We start from the raw sequence: 17,425 nt of genomic DNA, 5'->3' as shown, positions 1-17,425 counted from the left end.
TGCCTGTGCCGAAGCGCTGGTGTTTGTACCTCTGGGGGTAAGTCTCCAAGAACCTCCACACATGGAGTTTCCAGAGGTCCAGACGTGGGTGCCATAGGGTGCCCGGCCTCTGAGAAAGAACAAGGTCCTTCCTCAAAGGAATGCACCAGGGAGGGTCTGTCACACGAGTATATTAAATATGACATATATAATAAGACGCATATATATTTCTTTGCTCTTGGCTGATATGTGACATTTAGGGCCCTATAATTTAGCTTTAAAACGGAATCGCGGAATTGGCAAATTAACGTGGAATCTAGTGTTAACGTGGAATTTCGCGGAATTTTACATATTTGGAATGAAATTCTGTTTTTGTGTGGGAGAAGAACGTATGTTTGGGGAAAATGCAGACCGGGGGAAGAAAATCTGGGCGACACAACCCCTCCCGTCATTTCAGCTCCCCCTTCAAAACAATGAAAGCATGGCGAAGCGGCTCTCCACGTCTCTGCTTTCGCAGTGGGGCAGGGTTTCATATTATTTTGAAGCTTCCCCGGGTTTGATTAGCGGACCCCCACCTGCTGTTAGCATTCCACTGACTCCCATTCATTTTGGCGTCACTTTGACAGCGAATAACTTTACATCTGAGGAGTTTAAAGACTCTATTTGTCCATTATTTATTTCTAAAGAAACACGAAAATGTATAAAAGGCTCCATTACCTTGTATCTTACGTTATGGCCTCGTAGAAGCAGTTTTTGTAAAAATAGGCTAACGATTGCGTCACAGCCACGCGACTCTCTGTCGCACAGTAGGAAATTACCGTATGGACAGGAGGAGAAGCTCGCGGGCAATCGGGGGGACGTGGAGGCAAAATGACAAAATAATTAATCAGAATACTTAGCAAAAGTTTCTCCAGCTCCAAGCTCATGGACAGCTCCTACTCACACTCTCCGTCTCTGCAAGTTTCGGAAAGGAATGGTTCAGATTTCTCTCGGCACAGCTACTAGAAGACAGACGGGTTGCTCACGTCACATCTACGTCGTCAAGCTTTTGTTTGAGTCTGCGCAGTACGCTCGACCCCCAGGAAGTAAGTGCTTCTAACTGACTTCACTTTTCTGTGAAACGTTTGACCTCTGTAATTGCAAACAAAGGCTACTGTACCAAATATTAACATTGGTTTTCTCAGGTGTTCAAATACTTATTTGCAGCTGTATCATACAAATAAATAGTAAAAAATATATATATTGTGATTTCTGGATTTTGTTTTTTAGATTGTCTCTCACAGTGGACATGCACCTACGATGACAATTTCAGACCCCTCCATGATTTCTAAGTGGGAGAACTTGCAAAATAGCAGGGTGTTCAAATACTTATTTTCCTCACTGTATAATATTTCAATATTTATAATATTTTATTTATCGTTAAACTATTATAATAATATTATTATAACAGATTATAATATTAATTCTTTATTTATTAAACAGGATCGATCCGGCCAAGGATTTGGTCCTACACAATGTTCCTATCTGGGGCAGCAGACAGTCAGTTCTTTTTTTTTTTTTACTGTGTAGGGCTGATTAAAAATAAATCACACAAAGAGTGTTGTGTTTACCCCAAATTTCAGCGCAATTGCAAATGTGGTATTGATTGTATATGTAACAGGGTAAAACAATTTTTTTACTATTAAATGTTATGTCTTTTACCAAAAATACTGTTTTATTCATTTAATAATTGTCTGGTGACCCCTTGTGGCGACAAAAGTAATAACGAGTTGGGTGTCGCCCAGCCCACAGCTCTACAGATATCTGTTATGAGGAACCACGTGCCACGTGTGGATATCTCACTTTCTGCCGAAATGTCTTTTATTTTCATTTGTATGTATCGTAATCCTTAAGCAAAGTTGGATTGTTATGACAAATTGAAACAACATCTTAACCACTGTGATTTGAAAAAGGAAGTAATTATCATGGGAGATTTTTTTTTACTTTACACAACTGATAGAACAGCCTAATAGAATAACCCCTCACTCTAAAACTAGAATAGATCTATTGTTTACAAATAAACCTGAAATAAGTTTAAAGCATCCCAGCAAGCAATTTTGCATCTAATAGACGTCTAATAGCCGTCTAAACACAGCCCAGACGTCTAGGCTAAATCGAGGCTAATTTTGGGCTGTCAGTGAAAATCTAATAGACGTCTAAACATAGCCCAAGAATAGACAGCTATTGAATGACTACATATATACGTCTAATAGACGTCTAACCATAGCCCAAGAATAGACAATCAGACAGCTATTGAACGACTATATTTATACGTCCAATAGACGTCTAACCATAGCCCAAGAATAGACAGCTATTGAACGACTATATTTATACATCCAATAGACGTCTAACCATAGCCCAAGAATAGACTAGTCATCAATTAGACCACTATTAAACGACTACATATATACGTCTAATAGACAGGCAATATGGGTCTAGGCTAAAACAAGGCTTATTTTGGGCTGTCAGTGAAAATCTAATAGACGTCTAACCATAGCCCAAGAATAGACTAGTCATCAATTACACTACATATACATGTAATAGACAACAAAATGAGGCATAAGGATTCTTTTCACTCAAAAATAACAGGTTCTCATAAATGAAAATCCATCCAAACTAATTGAATATAAAGGGATTTATTTTGAACAATTATATATACAACATTCAAACATAAAAATTAACAAATAAAACATTTGAAAAATATGTAAAACAAATTAAGATATTAAAATTTTTAATTAACAACTGTTTATTTAGATCCATAACCCCCACCCCCTGCCCTCCCTGGAGCTTGTTTGAAATGATTTGAAATAACGTTTTTTATTTCACATTCCGTAGCTGATGGACAGCTGGTCATCACTGCGTCTGCCAAATGAGAAAAAGGAAAGCATTATTGCTCAAGAAAAGCATTGTTGACAGTCATTTAACTAATTACAGTCAATCACTTTTGCTAGGATGCACACTAGAGCTGGCCAATATAGAGTTAACAGAATATAGATTGAGACTATATAATTTATATCAATACAGACAATAATTTATATCAATATTATAAATAAATATCAATAATTGAACATTTTTGCTCGCGTAATGGTGATGCAATACGGGGTGTAACGATACGCGTATTGAACAATTCTGTACAAGGTATTTTATATATATATACATATATACATATATATATACATATATAGGCTATATATACACACACATACAGGTGCTGGTCATATAATTAGAATATCATCAAAAAGTTGATTTATTTCAGTAATTCCGTTAAAAAAGTGAAACTTGTACATTATATAGACTCATTACATGCAAAGTGAGATATCTCAAGCCTTTATTTGTTATAATTTTGATGATTATGGCTTACAGCTTGTGAAAACCACAAAATCAAAATCTCAGAAAATTAGAATATTACATGAAATCACACAGTAATATCTATATAATATATTAGTTTCACCTGTTAAGTTGAATTCTTGAAAAAAATCAACTTTTTGATGATATTCTAATTTTATGACCAGCACCTGTACCATATATATCTGAAATGTTCTTCTCGAATGTTCATTTTTTATCAAGCTCATATATGCAAGTTCAGTAATTTAAATGGTAATGAAAATGACCTATTAATTGTCATTTAAGTGAAATTACTGAACTTGCATATATGAGCTTGATAAAAATGAACATTCGAGAAGAAAATTTCAGATGGCACTTAGAGGCTTTTGCATCTGAACTCTTCATATACATATACAGTGATGGGAATAACGGCGTTATAAATAAACGGCGTTATTTTTTTCAATAATGAGTAATCAAACTAATTATTGCGTCCTCCATTAAAAACGGCGTTCCCGTTACTGTCATTAAAAATGTGGCGTTACTATAATTGAGCTCACTGAAGCGTTTTTCATCCGAGTAGGCTTTCTCTCAACCATAGGAGCTGCAAAGTTTTGTCTCCGGTGTGTGAGTTTATGAATCGACGGACTGGACAAAAGTGAGGCGAATGCCGAGAAAGCGCTCAATAGTGCGCGACAGAGACCGAATTTGTCCGAGAATAAATACTTTATTTATAAATAAATTACACATTTCAGCATTAGAATACTCTCTGTACTGTAGCATATAACAAACTCCAAAATAACCTGCAGGGAACGTTCAAACATATTTTTTTTCTGACGGCTGTGAACACGTGCTGCAAACATTACTAGAATTTGGCTAAAATAAATAACCTCTGATGATGAGGGTTCTCTGTAGGTTATAAAAATAAACCCCCAAAAGATTAAATTGTATTATTATTATTATTTATGTTGATACATTGTTCAGTATTATATTGAGAGCATTTTTTGTTAAACTTAATCTGAGGAAGAAAATACTTCAAGTAGTCCTATAGGCTATTACAGAATGACTACCAGTTGTAAAGGTGTGTGACTTCATTCATTCATTTTAACATTTCATATTGACGGTATCCAAGAAATTTCTTATATTTAAACTTTTTGTTTTTTAAGTAATGCAATAGTTACTTTCCACGGTAATTAGTTACTTTTGTAATGATGTAATTCAGTTACTAACGCAGTTACTTTTTGTGAGAATTAACTAGTAACTATAACTAATTACTTTTTGTAAGTAACTTGACCAACACTGTATATACATATATACACAGAGAGAGAGAGAGAGAGAGAGAGAGAGAGAGAGAGAGAGAGAGAGTCACTATTAGCCTAAACAGACACACATACCTCTGATGACAGAGAATAAGGCAGTTGATTGAAAGGACTTCTTCTGTAGTGGACCTCCTCCTTTCATGTTGAACGCAGACATCAGGGAATTTTGGAAAACACTAAAGTATAATACAAAATAAAGTGGTTAACTATTGCGGCTAAAGACTGGCATTTCAAAAGTAACGTTAAAGGAATTCTTTTTTAAATCTCTAATTTGCGTAGTGACCACTTAAAATTATTATTCAGTATCGACACCAGAATGTTTGATAAATGTTGCATAATTTGTAGGCTTTACCTGTCCAGCATTCTTCTTGTACTGTCTTTGAAGTTTTTTCCTCCAATTTTACACAACTGTGTCACCTGAACAACACAAGCCAATGTCAGTACTTGGCAGGTAGTATTACAGTATATGCTTCATTTTCAAAGTATTTACCAACCTTAAAGGTTGATGCCCATTGACCTGCAAGTTTTACATCACTGACCCTATAAAACTCTTATTTCAGCAGATACAATTTTTAATACTGCTGGATACTTAAATCAACTATTTTATAATTATTGCCAATTTAAAACGAATTGTTTCAACTCAATCTTAATGTACAATGATATTGTTGTTTTTTTTTTTTTTTTGCCTCATAGTCTGATAGTATGCAACAAGCCATGGTTCAGTCATAAATTTCATATTATATTTCAAATTAATTTTAGACTGTCAAAGATGAGCATTTTAGTGTGGAAAAGTTGCTTTGGAGTGTTTTTTGGTTTGTTAGTTTTTTACCATTGCTGCCCGTGTATTCCCACTTTCAAGCTGCCTCTCTAAGTACTCAAACTCATCTTCAGTGCCCAAGGTTGACAAGTGGAACCCAGTTTCTGGTTCCACAATTTTCCCTATTCTTCGCAGTTCATCTTTTATTTCTAAAAGTTGTGTCAAAACCTTTTTTTGAAATCCTAAATGCAACAAAGGCATTGTGTTAATTTAAAGTACAATAAAAAATAGCATCACAATACTGAGGGGTATGACAACTCCTAAACATCAATAACAAAAATTTTGAATGAGAATTTTAACATATCACTGCCTTCTCATCTATATTGGACATCAAGGAAAAGAACTGTGGCCAGCTATCAACCAGAAGATAAAAGATAAAGTGAAGAATCTTTAATTACTCCCACGGTCATGATTCAGGAAAATTACATAAAATATTATAGTAACAATGTATTGATGCTTACTTTTGTCTGTCATTGGAAACCTGTCTTTCTTTTCTGTAAAAAAAGAAAGAAAAACAAAGCAAAAACATGTAACTGACATAGGGCTGGGCGATATGGCTGAAAACTGTATCACGATATAAGTGTTTCATATCGGTCGATATCGATAATTATTGAATTTTTTTATAACATATTTAAAGGTGCATTGCGCGAGAGTCTGAGTTTTCGCAGAACTACGCCCCCTCTGGCGGCAAGCGAAACTGCAACCAGAGGTGTGCACGCTCACGGACCACACGCACACGCACGCTTGCACGAGCTCGAGCTGGTCATAACCCAAGGAGCATCAGCCGCACAAATCTTTTGTTTACAATCATAATGTCTTCAGAGGTAATAAAGTTTTAAATCTGCAAGTAATTTAAAATATGTGAAAGGAAAGGCAATTGAGTAAATAACACACTTATGTGTGAGGGAAAAAATGGGGGTAGTAGAAAACTTTTTTTATTCCGTTTTTTATTCCCATCTATCTCCATGTTGAACTGTGTTATGTGTTTACTGTATCCACTTATGACTATTATTATGGAAACACGTTCATGAACAATATAAGTTATAACTTTGTAAAAGCTCAAAATTGTAATCATGATACCATACCATACACAGTCGGTCAACAAAGTACACCCAAATGTCTCAAGGTAATAAACAATCAAGTGGCACTATGACGTTACCATAAAAGCCAAACAGGCTAATCCGCCGAAGATTTGCGGGGGTTTAGCCTGTTTTATTGATCAGCTAAGTAGCATATTCCAATAGCAATACATCGTAATTAAGCAGTAATTTGCTCAAAATTTGTGTCTAAGTATCTAACTTATATATCAGCATTTTATATCACAATCATTCTGAACCTGATCACTGACAATGGTAAGTTAGTAAAACCTATTCCGATTGTACATTTATCTAGCTTACGCTAAAGCATTACACATTTTATGGATCGTCATTTATTGTCATTATTGGCCGTATCAGACATTAGAGAATGGGATATATCTTACCTTTTTATCAAGAAAAAAGCCAACTGAGGATCCCGTTTGAGCCCTAGAGCAGACCGGAGATCTCTCCATTTGTTGAAAGCCTTCCCTATGTTTACTCTCGTCTTACCCCGACGCCTGTCTGACTCCAATTTGGACCTTTTGGTTGCACTAGACAAAAGTTCTCTTTTTTTTATCTTACGTGGAGTTTGCGTTGGTGTTTGAAATGAACTACAAGCCGGTCTCTTAGAATCCATTTTCTACGGAGAATGGCGGCGTCGGCGCATACACAAACCTGCCAGACATATGAGCGTGCCGTGAACGCGCATGACGTCACGCCCAGTCTCAGATTCCGACCCGAATCCCTCTTATTTATTTTACTGTACAGGATTATAGAGGCAATCGCAGTGATCAGAGAAGGGCTCATTCAGTCCATCAGGCAATTGTTTAAGCATGTATGGGTTAGAAAACGGGTATTTTTAACATGAAAAGTTGCGCAATGCACCTTTAAAATAAGGACCAGTCCAGGAGACAAATATATTACATTTAAAGATTTTTTATTTTAAACTTAACCTACCTCTGATTATAATCCCATCAGTTATAAAGGCAGAAATGTCAACACGACCATGGAAAACTCAAAAGTCTAAAATCACAATGAACACTTAACAATTATCTCTTAACATAAAGGTGCAAAATTAAAGAATACGTAACAAATGCTTTATAAAGGGGTGGGCGATATGGCAAAAATATAATATTACGATTTCTTTCTATAAATTCTATAAATCTATTTCTTTCTATTTTCTATAAATTATACATTGATACTTATTAAAGCTATTAATAAAGTTATTAGTCAAGAGCAGTGAGTGATTTTCTCTTTACATTTTGTTGTTTTATTAACATTAAAAGGATAGTTCTCCTAAAAATTCTAATTTTCATAATTTACTCTCTCACGTTGTTTTAAACTCGAATAAGTTTCTTTCTTCTGTTGAAAATAAAAGTTATTTGGAAGAATGTGGGTAACCAAACAGTTGATGTACCCCAGTGACTTCCATAGTATATTTTTCTCCTATGGAAGTCAATGGGGACCAGCTACTGTTTGGATACCCACATTCTTCAAAATATTAATATTAGAAAATATTAGAAGGCAATTAATACAGGTTTGGAACAACATTAGAGTGCGTAAATAATGAGATAATTTTTATTTTTGGGTGAACTATCCCTTTAAGGACAAGCGGTGTTTACTATTACTACTGTCTCTTTAAGAGCTGCGCGCGACGCGTCTATTATACACGCATTTGACAAGCAGATTTTCTCTCAATTTTCTCAAGTTTGCTTTCACTTTAGACATATCCGACTAGTTTATGTAAACCTTGTGTGTATATAACAGTATTAGCAAAATAAGACTCGAAAGATAACTTAGTATTCAGGCGCTGGTAGACAGGCTTTTAGTGCATGTGAGCTTCACATGTACGCGCTGAGAAACGCACATGTAAACAGCGCATCAGCACGCGAATAACAGAGAAACTGACGACGGTCTTGCATAATCTGCAGACGACATTGGTCTGACTATGGTCAGACTTTAAGTCAGGCGAGCTGACTTTTTCTGTTTTATCTAGTTACTAGAGAGTGAGTGCCTTTGTTCATGCAATCAAACTTGCTTTGCTGGTTTCTTCCAACGGAAAAAAATTAATAAATAATTATCGAACGTTTTATCGAATGCATTTTTTATTGATATTGATTACGTGTCTATCGCGATACATATCGTTATCGTTTTATCGCCCAGCCCTAAACTGACATGGCAAAAAGCTCATCTCATAAGTATGTCCATACTAACCTTGGCGGTTTCTGACTTGAGGACTTCCGGATTGGCGCTCAGTCCTGGAAGCTGTAATTAAGTACCAATATATGATTATTTGGACTATTCAGATCAGAATCTGACTACTCTGGCAAAACATGTCCATACTAACCTTGGGGGTTTCTGACTTGAGGACTTCTGGATTGGCGCTCAGTCCTGGAAGCTGCAATTAAGTACCAATATATGATTATTTGGACTATTCAGATCAGAATCTGACTACTCTGGCAAAACATGTCCATACTAACCTTGGGGGTTTCTGACTTGAGGACTTCTGGATTGGCGCTCAGTCCTGGAAGCTGCAATTAAGTACCAATATATGATTATTTGGACTATTCAGATCAGAATCTGACTACTCTGGCAAAACATGTCCATACTAACCTTGGGAAATTCTGCTTTGAGGACTTCCGGATTGGCGCTCAGTCCTGGAAGCTGCAATTAAGTACCAATATATGATTATTTGGACTATTCAGATCAGAATCTGACTACTCTGGCAAAACATGTCCATACTAACCTTGGGGGTTTCTGACTTGAGGACTTCCGGATTGGCGCTCAGTCCTGGAAGCTGCAATTAAGTACCAATATACTATTATTTGAACTATTCAGATCAGAATCTGACCACTCTGGCAAAACATGTCCATACTAACCTTGGGGGTTTCTGACTTGAGGACTCCTGGATTGGCGCTCAGTCCTGGAAGCTGCAATTAAGTACCAATATATGATTATTTGGACTATTCAGATCAGAATCTGACTACTCTGGCAAAACATGTCCATACTAACCTTGGGGGTTTCTGACTTGAGGACTTCTGGATTGGCACTCAGTCCTGGAAGCTGCAATTATGTACCAATATATGATTATTTGGACTATTCAGATCAGAATCTGACTACTCTGGCAAAACATGTCCATACTAACCTTGGGGGTTTCTGACTTGAGGACTTCCGGATTGGCGCTCAGTCCTGGAAGCTGCAATTAAGTACCAATATACTATTATTTGAACTATTCAGATCAGAATCTGACCACTCTGGCAAAACATGTCCATACTAACCTTGGGGGTTTCTGACTTGAGGACTCCTGGATTGGCGCTCAGTCCTGGAAGCTGCAATTAAGTACCAATATATGATTATTTGGACTATTCAGATCAGAATCTGACTACTCTGGCAAAACATGTTGTGATGATCCAAGGGGCTGTGGTGCTTTGTTTTGCCAGTAGGTGTCTCTCTGGGTAACACTTTTTGTGTCTTCAGGTTAATTGATGTGTCGCAGGTGTGGAGAACTGGTTGATTAACCATGCTGCTTATAAGATGCTGGTTTTCTCACCCTCGAGAGGAAAACAATTGGGCTTGGTCTCTGCTGGTCTTGTTGCTTGGTGGACATGCTGACTTTTCATCCTCTCCAGTCCAAGGCTTGATGTGGTTGTTTTGTGTTTGTAGATTTTTTACTGTAAATGTAGTTATGTCTGTTTTATAATTAAAATACTTATTTGTACAAATTTGATTATGTGTTTGGCCTCCCCATTCATGTTATTGCTCCTTGAGCCAAGGGGTTGTAACATATGGGGGCTCGTCCGGGATTAACTAAATTGGCTTAGGGTTTGGATAATTCTTTAATTAGAATTATAATTTGGGTAATTCTTTAATTAGAATTATGATTTGGATAGTTCTTTAATTGGAATTATGATTTGGACAATTCTTTAATTAGAGTTGTGATTTGGATGATTCTTTAATTAGAATTGTGATTTGGGTAATTCTTTAGAATTACAGTTTGGTTTATTCTTTAGGTTAATTATTGGTTGAGTAAAATAAGTTTTGGGGAGTGCCATATGAAAGTATTTTTGTTTTGATTAGTGGCTTTGGACTGGAGAGAGAATTGTCCAGCGGTTGCACTAAATTGCTCAGATGTTGCGGTTTAGACTGCATAAGCCAAAAATAACCCCGTGTTAGGCTGAAGAGCGCTTAACGCTTTTTGTTATTTTAGTTTGTTATTTTAGTTTGTTGTTTTTGGTGCATCGGACGCGGGTAGACTGGTTAGCAGTTGAGCTGCATGTGGGCGTGCCGAAGACCAGGGTTGAGTATAATTAGTTGTGTATGTATATTATTTAAAATACTTATTTGTACAAATTTGATTATGTGTTTGGCCTCCCCATTCATGTTATTGCTCCTTGAGCCAAGGGGTTGTAACATATATGGGGAGGCCAAACACATAATCAAATTTGTACAAATAAGTATTTTAAATAATATACATACACAACTAATTATACTCAACCCTGGTCTTCGGCACGCCCACATGCAGCTCAACTGCTAACCAGTCTACCCGCGTCCGATGCACCAAAAACAACAAACTAAAATAACAAACTAAAATAACAAAAAGCGTTAAGCGCTCTTCAGCCTAACACGGGGTTATTTTTGGGAGGGAGGATATGTTACAACCCCTTGGCTCAAGGAGCAATAACATGAATGGGGAGGCCAAACACATAATCAAATTTGTACAAATAAGTATTTTAATTATAAAACAGACATAACTACATTTACAGTAAAAAATCTACAAACACAAAACAACCACATCAAGCCTTGGACTGGAGAGGATGAAAAGTCAGCATGTCCACCAAGCAACAAGACCAGCAGAGACCAAGCCCAATTGTTTTCCTCTCGAGGGTGAGAAAACCAGCATCTTATAAGCAGCATGGTTAATCAACCAGTTCTCCACACCTGCGACACATCAATTAACCTGAAGACACAAAAAGTGTTACCCAGAGAGACACCTACTGGCAAAACAAAGCACCACAGCCCCTTGGATCATCACAATGTCCATACTAACCTTGGGGGTTTCTGACTTGAGGACTTCTGGATTGGCACTCAGTCCTGGAAGCTGCAATTATGTACCAATATATGATTATTTGGACTATTCAGATCAGAATCTGACTACTCAGGCAAAACATGTCCATACTAACCTTGGGGGTTTCTGACTTGAGGACTCCTGGATTGGCGCTCAGTCCTGGAAGCTGCAATTAAGTACCAATATATGATTATTTGGACTATTCAGATCAGAATCTGACTACTCTGGCAAAACATGTCCATACTAACCTTGGGGGTTTCTGCTTTGAGGACTTCCGGATTGGCGCTCAGTCCTGGAAGCTGCAATTAAGTACCAATATATGATTATTTGGACTATTCAGATCAGAATCTGACCACTCTGGCAAAACATGTCCATACTAACCTTGGGGGTTTCTGACTTGAGGACTTCCGGATTGGCGCTCAGTCCTGGAAGCTGCAATTAAGTACCAATATATGATTATTTGGACTATTCAGATCAGAATCTGACTACTCTGGCAAAACATGTCCATACTAACCTTGGGGGTTTCTGACTTGAGGACTTCCGGATTGGCGCTCAGTCCTGGAAGCTGCAATTAAGTACCAATATATGATTATTTGGACTATTCAGATCAGAATCTGACTACTCTGGCAAAACATGTCCATACTAACCTTGGGGGTTTCTGACTTGAGGACTTCTGGATTGGCGCTCAGTCCTGGAAGCTGCAATTAAGTACCAATATATGATTATTTGGACTATTCAGATCAGAATCTGACTACTCAGGCAAAACATGTCCATACTAACCTTGGGGGTTTCTGACTTGAGGACTCCTGGATTGGCGCTCAGTCCTGGAAGCTGCAATTAAGTACCAATATATGATTATTTGGACTATTCAGATCATAATCTGACTACTCTGGAAAAACATGTCCATACTAACCTTGGGAAATTCTGCTTTGAGGACTTCCGGATTGGCGCTCAGTCCTGGAAGCTGCAATTAAGTACCAATATACTATTATTTGAACTATTCAGATCAGAATCTGACTACTCTGGCAAAACATGTCCATACTAACCTTGGGGGTTTCTGACTTGAGGACTTCCGGATTGGCGCTCAGTCCTGGAAGCTGCAATTAAGTACCAATATACTATTATTTGAACTATTCAGATCAGAATCTGACTACTCTGGCAAAACATGTCCATACTAACCTTGGGGGTTTCTGACTTGAGGACTTCCGGATTGGCGCTCAGTCCTGGAAGCTGCAATTAAGTACCAATATACTATTATTTGAACTATTCAGATCAGAATCTGACCACTCTGGCAAAACATGTCCATACTAACCTTGGGGGTTTCTGACTTGAGGACTCCTGGATTGGCGCTCAGTCCTGGAAGCTGCAATTAAGTACCAATATATGATTATTTGGACTATTCAGATCAGAATCTGACTACTCAGGCAAAACATGTCCATACTAACCTTGGGGGTTTCTGACTTGAGGACTCCTGGATTGGCGCTCAGTCCTGGAAGCTGCAATTAAGTACCAATATATGATTATTTGGACTATTCAGATCAGAATCTGACTACTCTGGCAAAACATGTCCATACTAACCTTGGGGGTTTCTGACTTGAGGACTTCTGGATTGGCGCTCAGTCCTGGAAGCTGCAATTAAGTACCAATATATGATTATTTGGACTATTCAGATCAGAATCTGACTACTCTGGCAAAACATGTCCATACTAACCTTGGGGGTTTCTGACTTGAGGACTTCTGGATTGGCGCTCAGTCCTGGAAGCTGCAATTAAGTACCAATATATGATTATTTGGACTATTCAGATCAGAATCTGACTACTCTGGCAAAACATGTCCATACTAACCTTGGGGGTTTCTGACTTGAGGACTCCTGGATTGGCGCTCAGTCCTGGAAGCTGCAATTAAGTACCAATATATGATTATTTGGACTATTCAGATCAGAATCTGACTACTCAGGCAAAACATGTCCATACTAACCTTGGGGGTTTCTGACTTGAGGACTCCTGGATTGGCGCTCAGTCCTGGAAGCTGCAATTAAGTACCAATATATGATTATTTGGACTATTCAGATCAGAATCTGACTACTCTGGCAAAACATGTCCATACTAACCTTGGGGGTTTCTGACTTGAGGACTTCTGGATTGGCGCTCAGTCCTGGAAGCTGCAATTAAGTACCAATATATGATTATTTGGACTATTCAGATCAGAATCTGACTACTCTGGCAAAACATGTCCATACTAACCTTGGGGGTTTCTGACTTGAGGACTTCTGGATTGGCGCTCAGTCCTGGAAGCTGCAATTAAGTACCAATATATGATTATTTGGACTATTCAGATCAGAATCTGACTACTCTGGCAAAACATGTCCATACTAACCTTGGGGGTTTCTGACTTGAGGACTTCCGGATTGGCGCTCAGTCCTGGAATCTGCAATTAAGTACCAATATACTATTATTTGAACTATTCAGATCAGAATCTGACCACTCTGGCAAAACATGTCCATACTAACCTTGGGGGTTTCTGACTTGAGGACTCCTGGATTGGCGCTCAGTCCTGGAAGCTGCAATTAAGTACCAATATATGATTATTTGGACTATTCAGATCAGAATCTGACTACTCTGGCAAAACATGTCCATACTAACCTTGGGGGTTTCTGACTTGAGAACTTCTGGATTGGCGCTCAGTCCTGGAAGCTGCAATTAAGTACCAATATATGATTATTTGGACTATTCAGATCAGAATCTGACTACTCAGGCAAAACATGTCCATACTAACCTTGGGGGTTTCTGACTTGAGGACTTCTGGATTGGCGCTCTGTCCTGGAAGCTGTAATGAGTAATGACATAAAAATTTGCTAGTGTACTATTTCACCACCCCAAAAAAATAAATAAAAAATATGTTATGCTTTGTCCTGACATATCAGTTTTGTTTTTTCCATTAACCTGGGGTTGAGGTGCGTATTGGTAAATAAAAAAAACGACCCCTGAATTCCTGCTTAGTCCCTGAAAAAAACATTGGAATTAGAGATACAGTACATCAAGATTGTATTGCATTCATCTAATAAAAAATAAAGCTGCTCTGTTTTTGTGAATTAAAGAGAAGTCATTGATTTCAAAATACAGAGCTCTATTTTTCTGAAATAATGACTTTGTTAATTTCTCAAGTGAATGCAGTTTATCTTGACAGGATTTTTATAGTCAACAAACAACAATAATCAAAGCACATCTTACTTTTTGGCGTTTCAATTATAGTTGAGTCCATAGAATGTGGAGTGCCTTTATAGTCACAGAAAGCATAATGTATTAATTTAAAACAGCTATGGATGAAATACCAGTATGCTACCAGTATGCTTCCTTGAAATGATTAAAACAGCATTATTTAATTTGAATATTTTTCTTTACTTAGTTCAATAATTGGAGAGAGGCATTGTGGAGTTTGTTGACAACCTAAAAAAAAAAAAAACAATTATATGTCCTGAGAGCTTTGTTGAACTCCTAACAGTGAACATTTAACTTTATATACAGTGCTCTGTCACCTTTCATTAATTTCTCCATTCATCCAATTGAGTGTAAAATATATCCATCCACGGTTAATTTAAAAACAATATTGCAAATAATTTTTTTCAGTACATGTATTTCTTGGGTTTATTGCAAGAAACAAAGTCAGAAGTCATTTATAAGTGGTCAATGCTTGTTTTGAAATTTAAATTATACTCCATATTTTATATATTGAGAAATGAGTAGAAGGTAGCTGAGTGTAGCATATAAAGCTAACTGCACACTGTTAATACTGCACAACATCAAATAATAAACTGAATTTACAGTTAGGTCTGTCTACATTATATATCCTACTTGATTGTGTAGACATTTCGTGGTCATCCAATGGACTCAGAGCACCTAATGAAAGATTTCAATAAATAATTGTTTTCAATACTACACTATGGTTACACTTTGAATATTATGCAAGCAAGTTTAAACTTTAAAACAATTTTCTAGACAAGAAAATGTGAAAAAATCAATTTATATTTCCAAAAAGTCTACTTACAAGGATTTGTGGTAGGTGGAGTTGAAAAAAGGTCCTCAGAAAAGATTTCTGCTGGATCTAGCAAAATGAATAAGAAAAATAATATTGATTTTTTTATAGTAAAATGCTTTACACAGAATGCCTCAAATTCACCCACTCAAAATAAGAGCATTTAAGCTTTTTTTTTTTTTTTTCTCTAGTACATAGACTATTTACAATTATAAGGCAAGTGATTGAAGCAGCAATGCTCCACGAGCATTTCTTAGGGCAAACACAATTGAATGAAATGGCCAATATCCATACCATAACCACTTATTTTACAAGTACGATTAATGACCTTACCCATTTTTGAATGGACCCTCTTCATCGGCTTATTTCCCTTCTTATTTTTTGGTACTAAAAATAATAGTATAAGCATCAATTATTAATAAAAAAAATTATAGCAAAACAAGTTAATTGGAATTAAACTTCTGTGCACGTTGCCAAAATAATACATATACTATAGGCTAATGTGTTTTGCGTTACTGAGGCAGTGGTAGGTTTGGAGGCCGTATCATATTTTTTGGGTGGCTGAGGGAAAGCACAAACTATAACATGAAAGGAATATATTTAAATAATGTAAATGAGATGTAAACACTGATTTTTTTATCTAAAATATAGTATTTCTTAAAACAATTACATATTATGCAAAAGCATTCAATGGAACAGCCACAGAATTCTGACTGACAGCACAGAACAAGGACTGTTATTGCTCGTGAAATATTCACATGCCACCTGATGATCTTTAATATAACAAATAAGGTGATTAAAATGGCCTATTTACAAATTTAAATGTATACTGATTTGTTATATTACATAATATGTAATCAGCATTAATGTATTTAAAGAAAAACAAAATAATAACAGCACAACTACCTCGGTGGTTCTGTGGTGGTGGTGGTGATGGGATCAAGGAGCTGATATCTAAAAACAATTGTAATATGGCCATGGTATTAAATTTATTCTGCGATTTTGACCTGCATCAACAAAGTTGTAAAAGAAACTGAAAGGTGAAAATGGCACTTACCTTGGATGTAGTCTGCATAATTTTTCTTTTTTGGTGCACGCCTCAGTCCTTGAGACATAATGGCCTGTTGATTGGACAAATGTAAAGACTAATTAATAACGGTAATCAAATACAAGAATGATGAGGCATGATTTTTTCTAAATTCATCTGGCATACGAGTCAGTATTTTAATTGACGTCGGCAATATTCTCACCCACAAAAGTTAACTGACGAGACCGGACCAAGTTTCAGTTCATCTTAGAGACATGAAGAAGAGGGAATATGGCAAATCCCTCTTCATGTGGTAAACACACAGCCTTCCTTTGCAGATACTTTGCCTTTAAAAGCTTCCTCTTTGCTCTGCTAAGGTCATTGTCCATCACATATATGATGTTAATCAGCTTTGACTCACAAGGAAGTTCAAACAGCTGCTTTGTGACCTTTGGGTCGATAACATCCACAACCAACATCCCATCTTGACGCTTTTCCCTCACAAACACAATTTGCTCAGTCTCCAACAGGAAGCAGTGATTTGGTGCCTTGGCTGATATAGAGTACGGTTTGCGTCTCCATTGCTTCATGTGTTGCTTTGTATTTGCTTTTTCGGCCAATCTTTTAGTGACCTGGGCGACTGGATTTTTGCTATTTCTGACCATTTTTTTTATGGACTGCAGGTGGTTCTCAAATGGAAAGCAGGACAACTCATTCAAGGAGCATTTGAAGTTACATACGTCATCAGCA

General features: G+C 36.9%; 1 protein-coding gene across 1 annotated transcript; it reads right to left on the bottom strand.

The window, feature by feature from the left end:
• Window positions 1–2,764: 2,764 nt before the first annotated feature.
• Window positions 2,765–16,222, bottom strand: LOC311297723 (uncharacterized protein; the record flags this gene model as incomplete). Its single annotated transcript, XM_084420144.1, has 28 exons — window positions 16,166–16,222; window positions 15,982–16,037; window positions 15,661–15,717; window positions 15,468–15,512; window positions 15,018–15,062; window positions 14,847–14,891; window positions 14,559–14,618; window positions 12,530–12,580; window positions 12,413–12,447; window positions 12,264–12,314; window positions 12,131–12,181; window positions 11,998–12,048; window positions 11,865–11,915; window positions 11,732–11,782; window positions 11,599–11,649; window positions 9,830–9,880; window positions 9,697–9,747; window positions 9,564–9,614; window positions 9,431–9,481; window positions 9,298–9,348; window positions 9,165–9,215; window positions 9,004–9,082; window positions 8,899–8,949; window positions 5,937–5,969; window positions 5,488–5,657; window positions 5,011–5,075; window positions 4,734–4,834; window positions 2,765–2,880 (listed from the first exon to the last, which is right to left on the bottom strand). Exons 2-28 carry the CDS (start codon window positions 16,004–16,006, stop codon window positions 2,765–2,767), a joined length of 1,590 nt encoding a protein of 529 aa, XP_084276270.1. The 5' UTR covers window positions 16,007–16,037; window positions 16,166–16,222.
• Between the last annotated feature and the right edge of the window lie 1,203 nt (window positions 16,223–17,425).

Source organism: Rutilus rutilus (assembly GCF_951802725.1).
Source record: "Rutilus rutilus genome assembly, chromosome: 1".
Taxonomy (NCBI): domain Eukaryota; kingdom Metazoa; phylum Chordata; class Actinopteri; order Cypriniformes; family Leuciscidae; genus Rutilus; species Rutilus rutilus.
Note: the sequence above shows the minus strand (reverse complement) of the source record. Positions and strands in the feature narration are given on the sequence as shown.